The sequence below is a fragment of the Mesitornis unicolor genome, unplaced genomic scaffold, assembly GCF_000695765.1.
Source record: "Mesitornis unicolor isolate BGI_N332 unplaced genomic scaffold, ASM69576v1 scaffold45371, whole genome shotgun sequence".
Classification (NCBI taxonomy): Eukaryota; Metazoa; Chordata; class Aves; order Mesitornithiformes; family Mesitornithidae; genus Mesitornis; species Mesitornis unicolor.
In genome coordinates, this window is record NW_010166618.1 from 1 (window position 1) to 13,444 (window position 13,444).

The 13,444-nt window shown below is 50.3% G+C and overlaps 1 protein-coding gene across 1 annotated transcript in view; it reads left to right on the forward strand.

The window, feature by feature from the left end:
• Positions 1 to 53: 53 nt before the first annotated feature.
• LOC104548879 (histone-lysine N-methyltransferase SETD1B-like) overlaps positions 54 to 13,444 on the forward strand; it is a gene marked incomplete at its 3' end in the record, with an annotated part of 27,753 nt that continues 14,362 nt past the window's right edge. The window contains exons 1-5 of the mRNA XM_010195023.1: positions 54 to 222; positions 663 to 761; positions 1,253 to 1,523; positions 4,687 to 4,799; positions 7,379 to 8,554. Of these exons, the coding sequence (XP_010193325.1) occupies positions 82 to 222; positions 663 to 761; positions 1,253 to 1,523; positions 4,687 to 4,799; positions 7,379 to 8,554 (1,800 nt within the window). The remainder of the gene's footprint in view (positions 223 to 662; positions 762 to 1,252; positions 1,524 to 4,686; positions 4,800 to 7,378; positions 8,555 to 13,444) is intronic.

Genomic DNA, 13,444 nt, shown 5'->3' on the forward strand with positions numbered 1-13,444 from the left:
GGTTTTCCGTGTGGTTTTTTTTCTTTTTTTTTCCCCCTTCCCCCTTCCTCTCCCCCCACCCGTCCAGGTTGGATCAACGGAATGGAGAACAGCACGCAAGCCAGCACTTCTGTCGAGAAAAGAAATCACCATTGGAGAAGTTACAAGTTGATTATTGACCCGGCTCTGAAAAAAGGACAGCACAAACTCTACCGTTACGATGGGCAACATTTCAGCATGCCTGTGAGTAGGGGGTCGTGGGTTTCCCCCATTGTGTTGTCGTGTTGTCGTCGTCCGTCCCCCCCCCCCCGGCTCTGTCTTACCGGCGTTTTGGGGGCTGAGGGTCCCTCCGGGTCGCGGTATTCCCTGCCGTAGCACATGTGTGTGGGAGGGGGGTCCGTGGGGACACACGGAGCCACCAAAGTTACCACCACCTGACACTGTGTATTCAACTGTCAGGAGCCCGGGGAGCCCAAACCTGCGGCTTTATTTCTGTGTTTCCAATCTGTGTGCATTTCCCAGCAGTATTGCAATTTGACACGTGTGTGTGTGTGTGTGTGTGCGCCTTCCCCTTCCCTTGAGACAGCCCGTGCTTCCTTGGGGTTTCTATTTTATTTTATTTGTCTCTGAAATTTCAAGTCCTGTTATTGCCGGTTTTGTGCTTTTTCTCTTCCTCCTCCCAGAACTCGGGAATCGCTCCTGTGGATTGTGTCAGGGATCCCAGAATAGGGCGAATATGGACCAAAACTAAGGAGTTGGAGCTATCTGTCCCCAAATTCAAGGTACCGCCCCCGACTTTTGGGTTTAGCTCTGTATTCCTGTTTATCTGGGAGTGAAGCTTCAGTTCCGAATAGTTTAATGGACCGTTTAAATGACAGTCATATTCCTATTAACATTATTATTTGGCAAACTGTTTAACAGTAATCCTCTTCTGTAAAGATAACGAGAAATCAATGCATTTGTCTAATGAGACCACTTGGATGGTTTTGGAGCTGTGTCTTGGGGGCTCCTCGGGTGGGGGGGCTCTCTGCTGACAGCACTACCCAAAATACCTGTTTGTAGCCCAGAAAGGAGCCGGTTTCAATGAATGGCTGCAGCGACAGAGGCTCTGCTCAGCTCCGGGGTTCATCCCACAGCCTTGGAGGCAGTTTTCTTTCCCAAAGTTTGCAGGATGCTTTAACCCTTTCCCCCCCGTGCCACCCTGCTGCTTTCCTCCACGCTCCATGGATGACGATGATGATTTTCATTGCCCCCACCCTGTGCCCGTTCCCAGATCGACGAATTTTACGTGGGGCCAGTGCCTCCCAAGCAGGTCACCTTTGCCAAGCTGAACGACAACATCCGTGAAAACTTCCTGACCGACATGTGCAAGAAATACGGCGAAGTGGAAGAGGTGGAGATTCTCTACAACCCCAAGAACAAGAAGCACCTGGGCATCGCCAAAGTCATCTTTGCCACTGTCAAGGGTGCCCGGGAGGCCGTCCAGCACCTTCACAACACCTCCGTCATGGGCAACATCATCCACGTGGAGCTGGACACGAAAGGTGAGGAGGGGACACGTTTCGGTCTCGCGTGGTTGTGTTTTGCGTTCCCCCAGCCTGTCCCCATCCTAAAATGAGACTGCGAGGGCCCGGCGATTAAAAATACGAAGGGAGCGCCCCTGTCCCCCTGCGAGCGGGTCTGGTTTCTGGGGCCTTTTGCAAGTCACGTGGAGCCAAATGTGTTGTCTGTTGCTAGGAGACAGCCCTGCAATTTGCAAAATGCTGCCATCCTGCCCGTCCCCTGCCCCGTCCCCTGCTCCCCACCCTGGGAGGCCTCCCATGCCCCCATCTCAGTGTCCCAGACTGGCCCTGCTCGGCCACCTCCCGTGGCTGCCAGACCCGTGGCTTTGGCAAACTTGGGATTCTGGGGCAGGCCTTGGGGTTCCCGGGAGCCACATCTCAGGGCTGTGGGGGTGGCAGCGGGGGCCGGGTGGTGTCCCCTGCGTGCCTGGCGTCTTGCTGGTCCTGAGCAGCAAAGCCAAAGCGGGGCCTGGCAGCCAAAGAGTGCACACGCAGCACTTGTGGGGTGTGAGTGTGAGTGTGTGAGTGTGAGACGCTCTTAAAGCGACAGGAACAGGAGCTCCTGTGGCTCAGCCCCGGAGCCCAGCCCTGGGGAACACCTCGAGTACGAAAGCAGTACTAAAGTGTTGCATTTCAACTGCTTGGTCTTTTCCCTTTCCTCCGAGTGTGTTCAGGAAGGGTTTTGCTGAAATGTGCCTGAATTTTAGAAAACGTCTGAAGCTGAGGGGGTGTAGATCAGTTGCCGCTTGTACTTCTTCATTGCAAACATGGCATTTCTATTTTTGAAGTGACTTACTGCGCTCCTTCTTGGGAAGAGAACGTTGTTAGCACGGTTTTCTTAAAAACGCTGGTATTTTTGTTCTGTATTAAATAGGTTCCCAAAATTGAGTGCACAACCGATAGAGCAGTAGATGTGCCACACGTGGTAAGAGGCTGTAGTAGGGTGTTTATTGACATTACTGATCTCCGCTAGCAGAAGAATCATGGGAGTCATAATTTTTGTTGTGAGCTAAGCTTGACCTTACGTGTGCGTACTTTGAAATTCCAGTATCGTTAATTCGTACAGACAGGCTCCTTCCCCAGCTTGCTTTGAGATCTGAAGGTAAAAGTTACATTTAAGAACAAATTGCCCATTTCTAGATGTAATAATGTGAGCTAAAGCGGGTTCATAAGTGGTTGTGTCTTAACGAGAGGCATTTTACGCGAGCTGATTGTACCAGGTTTACCCTTGGTCTCCTCCCTTTACAAAGCGATCTGCAAGTCTTGGCCAGACAGCTGTTCAGGAAAGTTAGCTGCGCATCAGGGAAGCGAGGGGCTTTATGCTGCTGTTTCTTGGGAGAAGACGTTGAAGTCTTGGTTTCAACTTGTGTTTTGTTTCGTTTGCCAGCTGTATGCTTCTCATGGATATTTTTTTCCACAGCTGCATCTCTTTCATTCTAAAGGAGTGAGGCTGTCAGTGTGCTGTAATCTGTCAGAATCAAGTAAAAACGTTAGTCCTAAAATAGCACGAGCAGGTTAGGACATTCTTAAAATATATAGGTATAGCTTTCAACATTCCTTTCTAGTAGTCAGCTTTTCAAGTGAATGAAAGGTTAACTTGGGTTTCATTGTCTGACAAAATAAATGCTAGGGGCAAAAGTGTCATTTTGTGTCTGGCCAGAGCACAGGCCCGGGCATCTGGCACTAATAAATCCCATCTCCTCATCTGAGACAGGCTGGCTTAAAACGACTTCTGTGCCTCAGTTTACCCATCTGCAGAGTGGTCACACTTCATAAATACCTGTCCTGAGAGAAATGCATAGGAGTCATTGCACGTTCATAACACTCTTGGAAAACGAAATTGTAACTTTTACTGCATTATATTGGCTGTCCAGGAAGAATTATGGAACTTTGAGCAATTTGTATTTGTTTAAAAACAAGTTTTAAAGTAAGCCTAACACTTTGGTATCCATGGCATTGTAGCCTTATGGAGGGGGCGGTGTGTGCTGATACTTCAAGCGTAGTATTTCAAGCATCTCTCCAAGCTCTTGTCTTAAGAGAGCTGTTTTGTTGTGACTTCAGCTGAACTAAAACAGTTTACATAGCTGAGGATGTGGCTCGAGACTTTGTGAAACGAGATTTGATAACCAAATAACGTCATCTGCAGCGTTTATTCGAGATAAATGAGTCTTTCCCAGCGTGCAGAATCGTGCTAAGGGGTGCTTTGCTTTCAGGTTGCGCAGTGATTCACAAGGAGTTGGGGGTTTAATACTGCAGGATTTCCTCGTGAAAGTAGTCCTGTTTTGGGGCAGATCTTGCCTGAATTCATTTTCTGGGCTCAAGTGCTGGGTCTATCCATTTTTTAAATGTAATCTTTATCTTTTGGAGCAAAATTCCTATAGTTTTGGGGTCTGATTCTGTTGCTCTTGAAGCTGATGATGGACTTCTTACAGACTGCAAAATAAGTGCGATTGGGGTTCTGTAGTAATAAAAATAGTAAATAAAAAAGTAATAAAAATCCAGTATTAAGAACGTGGGTCTCTGTGGAATTTAGGAATGGAAAGGCTCAGGCTCGGTAACAATCCATGGGATGGTTTGCTTCTCTAGCATTTATTTTTCAAAGGATGCCATTGAGCACACCTTAAATTAAGGGAGGGTGTTAAAAAGGACTGGCAGGTGACTTTCTGAAGGAGCAGCGTTAACGGTTTTGTCCTGGGCATTCCCATGCATCCTGTTGGCATCAGTAACAAGGAGTTTCTTCCAGCAAGGTGTGTGGGGAGAGCTTTCTGAGGCGGCTTTGGGTGCTGGCAGAGGCTCGTCCCTCGGGTGAGAGTTTCCCTTCCCAAATCTGCAAGTGATTTGCTTGGCACTTTGGAGAGGAGGGAAAGGGCTCCTCTCCAGAAAGCGCGGTACAGAGCAGGGCTGCCAAAGCGGGCTGGGGCAAGGAAAAAGGATTTAGAAACCTCTTGTCTTGGCTGTGGAAGGGAGCATCTGACTTCACTTATCCAGCAGGTTATTTAAAAACAATCCCCACGAGTCTCAGAGGTGATACCCGCTCCTCTGCGTGCAGATGCAGCAGGGTCGTGTGGGTGTCAGAACGAGGTGTTTTTCTACAGGCTGTGTGATTTCTGTGTAATCGATCGCTCTTGCGTTGTGGTCTGTGCAGGTGAGACCCGCATGCGGTTCTACGAGCTGCTGGTCAATGGTCTCTACACTCCGCAGACCCTGCCCGTGGGCACTGAGCAGGACGTGTCGCCAACTGGGAATGAAACTCTCCAGGTAGGCTTGCTCGGCTTTGCTTTCTTAAGAATAACTTTCTAGAAAATTCCAGACAAATGCATCATTAACGTTGGTGTTTTAACACTTCTAATTTAGCCTCTTTCTTTGTCTTGCCGTAGTTTGAGTGGATGTTGCTAATTCACATTTAAATATAAGTTGCTTATATTGCCATAGCAAGTGTAACTCGTGTGGCTGATCTGTATGCTGGTGTCTGCATGGTGTGGTAAGTGCTTTTTGTCTTTTGGAATGAAAAATACCCACAGAACTGACAGTACGTGCCCTGTTAACATTAGGAATTCCTGCAGTGAAGAGGACTGTATCAGATCTGTCCCTGAGATGGGATTATTCCCTGGAAGTCATGGGGAATAATTTACAGTGGTGCATTTGGGCTGGTGTCTGCAGCGTGTAATCCTTAGCGCATACGTTCTTCAGACTCGCTTAAGGCTAAAAGAGAGGAGGTGTCAAAGCTTTAATAGTGGCATCAGTTTTCCAGAATCCTGGTTAGTCACCAGAATCCATTTTTAATAAAAGCAGTGGACAGAATTCCTGAGGGTTTCCAAGGGTCCCTTGATATTTAGGGTGCAGTTCTCTAAATGGCTCTGTGCAGTTACCTGCTCCCCTGGGAGCCCCACTAGAATGAGGGGCCGAGGGGAGGCGAAGTGAAGCCTGTTTTGGGGAAGTTGTCAGCCCCCTTGGCTTGTCTAAATTTAGTTGGACTCCTGATCATGGCTTAGGAAGCCACTTTAAGGCATCAAATTTGGCTGAGCTTTTTTACAGGACAGGTAAGAGCTGTACATTGAACGTGACAATCCTGTTGATCTGAAACAAGAAAATTCTCCTCTTCTCCCACCAACCACCCCAACAGCGAGAAGGCAAAGCCTCAGTATCCTTGTAACAAAATCCTACAGAGGCTGATTGTTCCTCACCTCCCAGCAAGGTGGCTTTAAAAGCAGGAGGGAGGCAAGTGAGGGTTTTGCTGGGAATCTGCTACGAGCAGGGCCTGGCTTTTCATTTCTGCCGGTTACAGCACATCTCATAACAAGAGACTCCTTTTTCAGGGTTAAAACACCTAATTGATGGTATCCCCCAAAGTAGTCCCTGCTGTAATTATCTTTAAGATTGTTTCTCTAGATATTGTGCTCCTGTATTATATTATTATTCTGAATCGATTTTTTTTCCCCCGATTACCACCAAAATGATTGCTTTGTGGGTAACTTTAACTGTTTGCATCGTGTTCTTGTCACTAGAATCTGCCAACGAGCTTGTTTGCTGCTGTAGTGCAGTAAAATCCTGACATTGGCTTTCCCCCTGATGCAGAGCAGCAAAGACCTGACCGTTCTGGGAGCCACAATCCCTGCCTCCAGGCCATATCCAAACCCTGCTGAAAAACAGCCCACAGCAAGGGTGCAGAGGTGTGGATTTTGGCAGGATGCACGTGGCTGGTTCCTGACCCTTGCTGTTGGTTTTAGGACAGTTGAGGAGGAAACTTTCCTGCTGTCCACGTGTCACAGTCTCTAGGGGTCACACCAAGAACGGGTGAGATGCGTAGCAGGCAGGTTAGAGCTCAGCTGAGGTTTGATGGTGCTGGCATGTTATAACAGGTTATTTTAAGGGTCTCTTTACCTACCTGTGCTTGGGAGAGCAGCAGCCAGCCTGTATCCTCCCCAGGTAGGTATCCTGGTCTGCTTTTGGGGAGCTCAGTCCTGACTCAGTTGCTAGCAGGAGGATTCTGACTGAGCTCTTGCTTTGCATGATGGAAAATGGATTTCAGGTGCTAATGATGAGCGTGGCACAGTTATGACTCAGCAGAGCCTGGGCTGGAGCAGGGCTGCTCCTAGAAACCCCCTCTGCGTGCTGTGAAGTCAGTTGCAGAGCATCACTTGGCTGCTCTGTTGGTCTGTAGGGTTTCAGTTTCCAATGCCAGAGTCAGCAGTGCTTTACCTGACCGTTTGTCTTTGGGAAGGCGCTCAAAATGTGTTTTTAGCAGTTGTGAACTTTTTCTGCTTTTTACACCTGCAGCTCTGTCTGCTGCTGTTACAGATGAAGGTTTGGTGGAGGGTGGTGGGTCACTGCCTCAGCTGCCCCGACACAAAGCCCTGCTGCGTGGGTTTGGCTGCAGGCTGGCAGTTTGCTGACTTGTGTGCTGTGATTTGTTAGAAAAAAAAAGTTAAATTGGTAATTTGATATCTCAGAAATTTCTTCGTTCTCTTTGCTGTTTGCAATGTAGACAAGCCTTACATGGTTGATAGAAACTGAAACTCTTTTAGCTAAAAGAGCACAAGTCTCCTGTTCACCTGATGCTCTTGGATGTAGCTTGTAAGGAATGCTGTTGTGTCAGCTTTCTTCTTCCGCCTCTTATAAACCAGTTCCTCTTTGCTTGCCTTTTTTTTTTTAATCAAAGGGAACTGTTAATAATGGATAATGGTTTATGTTTTCAGGGATGCTGTAACCTATTTTTTTTTGCCATGGGAATCAGTGCAGACTCTTGGAGACTCGGCTCCTCTGCAAATCAAACGCATTAGACAAATGTCTTTTAGGCAGTGTGTGTTTAGGTGGTTTTCTCTCTTCTGTTTCTATAGCTGACGGATTCCCTGAAGCGCCTGAAGGACAGTACCCTTTCTTCTGCGGGATCATCCGTTACCCCCAACAGCAGCACGCCGTTTTCCCACGACACAGCCTATTCCAGCTGTCGGCAGGACACCCCAAACTCGTACAGCCAGTTCACCCCCCAGTCGCAGGGCACACCGCACACCCCACGGTTAGGGACGCCCTTTTCCCAGGATTCCACCTATTCCAGTCGCCAGACGACACCCGTGTACCATTTTGGGCAGGACAGCGGATACAAACCCAGGAGACACGAAACAAAATTCACAGATGCCTACAACCGCCGGCCGGGACACCACTACGTCCATAACTCGGCGGGTGTTTACCGGGGGCCAGAGCATCAGTTCAGCACGTACAAACCCCACCAGCAGGAGCCCGTTCAGTTCTCTCACACTCCTCCCCTCAGCCACTCGACTTCTTCAAGCTACAAATCTGCCTTCTCTCCCTACCAAGCACCCGCTGTGTTTCCGCAGTCCGAGGAGCAGCAGTTTCCCCAGACTTCCAGGGAAGCGGAGTACCGACGGCCTGCACCTCCTCCCGCTGAGATGGTTGTGGAAAGCAGTGCTGCCACTAACATCGACTTTGTCCCGGTGAAGGAGAAGCAGGAGGAGCCTCCGCCCTTGCCCGAATCGAACTCTGTTCCCGAACCGAGCACAGCATCCTTCTCTCAGACTCCAGAGAGGAGCGAGACCCCTGGCACCCCCACCATGGAGTCGGAAATGCAGCATAACAGTTTAGACTCACGGATTGAGATGCTCTTAAAAGAGCAGAGAACAAAGTTACCCTTTCTTAATGAGCATGACTCGGATAACGAGATCCGAATGGAAGGTAGCCCTATTTCCTCCTCCTCTTCCCAGCTCTCCCCTATCCCCATGTACAGTTCGAACTCTCAGCCCGGTTTCCGGGGTCAGACGCCTTCCTCGCGCCCCTCCAGCACAGGCCTGGAGGACATCAGCCCCACGCCGCTGCCCGACTCCGACGACGACGAGCCCGTCCCTGGGACGGCGTCTCTGGGCCAGAACTCCCGGGGGACGTCGGAGGCCAGCATGACTCCCATTGAGCAGCTGGGCCGGACCTCCAAAATTGAGACCTCGGAGGCTAAAGAAATGGTGCCTGGTGACCAGACTCCAACATCAGAAAAAATGGACGAGGTGAGTGAGCAGAACCGAGTGATGGAGCTCTGTGCATGTCCCCAGAGGTGGACAGGACAGGGAGTCGCTCTTTTCTTTTAGTGTCATTAGAGTTTAAGGTTTCTGGTGGCTTTTTCTTTTACTGGAGGCAGCTGGCAGTGAGTTAGCTGTGACACAAAGCAATGATCTGAATCAACTTGCCAGTCTCCAGCTTTCCCTGTTTATCACAGCAGCTGTGATTTCTAGCTTCAGGAGAGCTCGAGGGCTGCACGAGCCACGGGAGTTTGGCTGGTGCTCGTGGTGTGTGTGTGTGTCCCGAGTGTCCACGGACGCTGAAGCCACTAGAGGAGTTAACGGAGCACTTTCTGCCATGGCTTTGGTCCCTCCGCGTGGGGGTGTGTGTATGCACACGCTTCTTAACGGGGCTTTCACGTTATGAAGTATTGGATGTGTACTTTGTTTGATAGCTCTGCAGCTATCGGTGTCGTCTGGTTTGAACGGGAGGCAGTTGCTGGGTTTTAACGGGGAGGTAGCTGGCGTGTGGGGGCTGTGCTCTGCTGCATCTCCCAGTGACAGAGCGGCGCTTGCTGCCTCTGCTGGGGCATTTGTGGCTGAGGGGACAGCCAGAGCTTAACGGAGTGGATTGGTGCCAGCAGACAGAAATTACATTGCGTGGCCTGGCTGTTTGGGAGGTCTGTTGCAACAAATGTGAGTATCGCTGCAGTGGACATGTTGGTCCCGTTCTGCTGTGTCAAGGAGCAGTCAAAATACAGATCTTTGCAAATGCCAGACCCCTTCTCCTCAGTGTTTTTATAATGGCCATGCAAGCAAATGAAACTGCTGTCCCTGGTGTGCAGGAGCTCTGCAGTCAGGGGACCTCAAGCATCCAGGAGGGCTGCTCTTGTGTAGATGTCCTGAGTGTGGTAGATCAGTTTGATTTACTCGTGAAAGTTTGCTGGGGTTAAGCTGGCAGAGCGGATTTAATGGGTTTCCCCCCAGAGGGCTGCAGCTGAGAGGTTTTCACTCGAGAAGCGGCTGCGTTTCAGGAGAGGAGGAGCTGCTCCCGCAGCCATAGGCTTTGCAGAGCGCGCTGCAGCAGTAACACAGTGCAGTTCTTGGTGCTCAATAGAAAACCAACTGTAACTGTGCTGGATATTTTGTTTTTACTACATGCCTTCCCAGACCTGCCTGTCCTTACAGTTGCCAGTGCAGCCTTTGAAACAGCTCAGCTCTTGAGGCCTCATTCACCATCTGGGCTGGCCCCGGGTCCCCTTTGGGAGGGAAGTCCCTGGCCATGGGACCTCAGGATGTTTTAATGAGGAATGTTTGGTTCCCCGAGCTGAGTCTGGCAGCCTTGAGAGGGGATACTCTTAGTTTGTCTGAAGAGAAGGAGGGAGGCATTCCTCATCTCCATGCCATTCTGGGCTTGTGTCTGCAGTCCTCGCTGTCGTGGAAGTGGGTTACAGCCAATTCTGAGCATATCTGGGGAGAAGGATGAGTGTCAGCGTGGTGCGTGGAGTCAGATGCCTTCTGTGGCTGAGGTCGGCGTTGGGGGACAGGCTGGGATGTTGTATCTGTGGGTTGTGATATGGGGCGGCCGTGAGCCGGTGCTGAAGCCCTCGTGAAGTCTTTGTCTCCCTGTAACGAGATGCTGGTGCCAGAAGTTGTGTGGTACAAAATGATACCAATGCCCCGAGCCTCTGCAGAAGTCGGCAGGGTGGCAGCAGGGTCTCCATGCAGGTCATTGCTGCTGTGATTGTCTCCTCTCTCCAAAGAAAAAGTTTGCTGTTTGTTGTTGGAGCTGTTTGTTCAACCCTCCTGGTTACAAATCACACTGAGCTAATAGCTGGAATGTTTGAAAAGTTGCCTGCGCCTTTCCTTGCCCCTTCTGTTGCACACAAACCGATCTCCATGTGTTTCTGCTTCCTCCCCCTCACCCCCGCAGGTTTTTGCTTTAGAACAAGGCTCTCCTGGCTCCTCTCTCTCTCGCTGAAGGAGCGGAGCTCAATAGTGCCTGAAACTGGAGCTGCAGCTTCCCAGCCGAGTTGGAGAGGGGCACGGAGGCTGTCGAGGGCTGCAAAGCTGAACCGGCGGCTCCAGCTCGTTGTGACAGCGCTGTTCAACCCCCCGGCCTTAGAGAAACCCTCCAGCAGCACTGAGCCAAGGCAGACCCCAGTGCTTCTGGTGGCCGTGTGGCGTGGGGAGTGGAGCAGAAGTGATATATTAGCGTAGGGAGGGCTCATTAAGTATCATAAGGAAGCAATAAAGGGTGGAGAGTTTGAACTTCTTGTTATTTACTTCGTATTTGGCTCTTCAAGGGTGGGAGCAGCCCCAGGCCTGCTCTAGCTGGGAAAATCTCGAGATTCGTAAGGATGGCAGTAAAGTTGCCGGGAAGCTTTTCCTGAGACAGTGGGTGCTTTTCAAGGACCTCCTGCTGTTTCCCATCAAAACAAGCATGATTTTTGTCAATGATTGCTGATGCAGCGACGTTTGTTCTGTAGGTGAAAGTGCTGTCAAATCGTCCGGCGAGTTACCCACCCCAGGCTTGCCACGAGTAGAGGAGGCACAGCCAAGCCCAGCAGTTGCTCTGATTTCTCACGCCAGACCCCGCAGTCTGATTTCGGGAGCCAGTACGGTGCTCCCGAGCCAGAGCTTGGGTGTGGGAGAGGAGGGGCCGTGCGTCTGCCTGCACATGATGATGTCTTTCATGTTCCAGCTTATGAACGTACTAGTTTGTGTGCGTAGCCAGTGTGTAATAGGAAGACTGCATGATTGGCAGGTAGACTTTTCCGGATTTGTAAGTACAAAAGTACTTTTAAATTGAGGGATCAACAGACTCCTGTCTTCCTGGTAGTTTGGTTAAGCAGCTTGTTGCTGTGGTGGGAGGAGTGCCTTAAAAATGCCAAAGATGATCATAAAAAGAAAGATCCCGAGACATGAACGAGGTGAGGGCAGTCGTTCTGCTTGCTGTGAAGTTTAGCAAATGGTTTGGGGACCCCAGAAGCCCCTGCGGTCACCAGCACCCCTTGGTGTCCCACCCAGCCCTTGTGAGTGTTTTAATGCCGTGCTGGTGCTGAGGTGCCCCGTGCAGGACGTGGACGTCGCAGTGACAAGCTGTGTGCGCAGAGGAGCCTCGCACGCTCTGAGCTGTGCTTACAGAGATGAGGTGGGCGAGGGTCAGCCCTACAGCGAGCTCTGCTGCAGTCCCTGAGATCACATCTGGGCTGGATTTGCACTTTGCATTGAAGGATCTTTGGGTTCTTGTGTGGTCGCAGCCAGAGCTGGAAGCCATCTATGGTGAAGTGTCACAGTGTCCCTGCAGAGCCCTAGCAGGACGCGATGGCTTCCTTTGCAAGACGCTGCGTCGTGTCTTGTGCCGCTTCACGCCGCTGCATCCCCATCCTGGCCAGGCTGCGTTTCGGTGGCTGGTGAATGATTCCCCTTTGCTACAGAGCCGAGTTCAGCCTTTGGTTGTCGTGAGTGGCTGTGAGAGGAAGCAGTGCCCCGGTGCTGTCCAGGCAGGAGCTGCAGCGGGTTTCTGCCAGCAGTTCCTGGGAGTGACTTGTGCGGGATCAGAGGCAGCACCGTGTTTTGGGCATGCTGACAGTGGGTCGGATGGGGCCTCCTCGAGATGAACCCAAATGCACTCTGCTAAAGGAAGATTCTGGGCTGGAGAGGGCAGAAGTGGCTTATCCAAGGTAAATGCACATTCGGGTTGAGAAGGTAGAGCCCTAAGAGTCTGGAAATGTGATGCCTTGGTTTCCACAGTAACTCAGCAAGAGCTTGTATGCCCATAAGTAGCTGTTTTATATATATATATATATTTGTGTGTGTGTGTTTGTGTGTGTGTATATATATATATATGTGTGTGTGTGTGTATGTATGGGTACACCTGGGGTCCAATTTACAGCTAGTGTGGGATTCATCATTTCTGGAGGGAAATTTGAGGAGTAGGTGTGGGGAATGGTTGCTCTGAATGCACTTTTTTAATTGAAGAAGGGTGAAAAACCCAAGAGCTGTGATTTATACCCAGTCTCATAAACGCTTTTTCAGATTTTCCTGCCTCCTGAGCTCTTGCGAATGCCATCATGCCTGACAGAACCGGTTCCTAATGGAAACTCAAAAAATAGGTATATGTTATGACCGTGACTTTCCACAAGTGCAGCCAGCCAATGCCCAGGCAGCGAAGATTTGGGTGGCTGCTCTGGTGTTACATGTGAATTACACCAGCCATGCTAACCCTGTGAAATTAAAACGAGAGCAAGCTGCTTAAACCGTGGGTTCAGCTCTGCCCTGCCTGACCCAGGCACAGCGGCAGTGAGAGACCACAGGGAGCTGAGGAGATCGTGTGGAGTTGAAGCTTGTTCAGGAAAGAAAGGCAGCAGCAAATCCCTCAGAGGGTGATTTAAAATGTGACACTGCCCTGGGCCCTGCGAGACCTCAGGGATGGGTTCAGCCACTGCATCCAGAGGGCAGAAACGCTAGGGCAGGGCTGCATCCCCTTGGGGATGCTCCCGTTTGACCTGGCCCAGGTGAGGATGTTCTGGAGCAGTGGAAGTGCAGGGGTTGGTTATCTCACATTTTTTCAGAGCTGATACTGGAAGACCACAGGCAGGGACTGCTTCCGTGTAGATCTGATTCATTTACCACAGCACAACCTGCTGCTTCTACACAAATTGGTACAAAGTAGAGAAGTCTCTTGAGTTTGCTACATTCTGTTTATTTGACTTACTGTATTTGTCTGCAGTTTGATTCTTGGAGCTCTGGCAAAACTGGTGGTTAGCAATGTGGAGGGCTTGGACCAGCCAAACGTGTTCAATATAGAAAGCAGTGAGAGGTCACAAGCTCAGTATCAGTTTTCAGACACTTTTTTGGAGCAGAGTTGCATAGGATTCACCTGGTGTTCCTGCT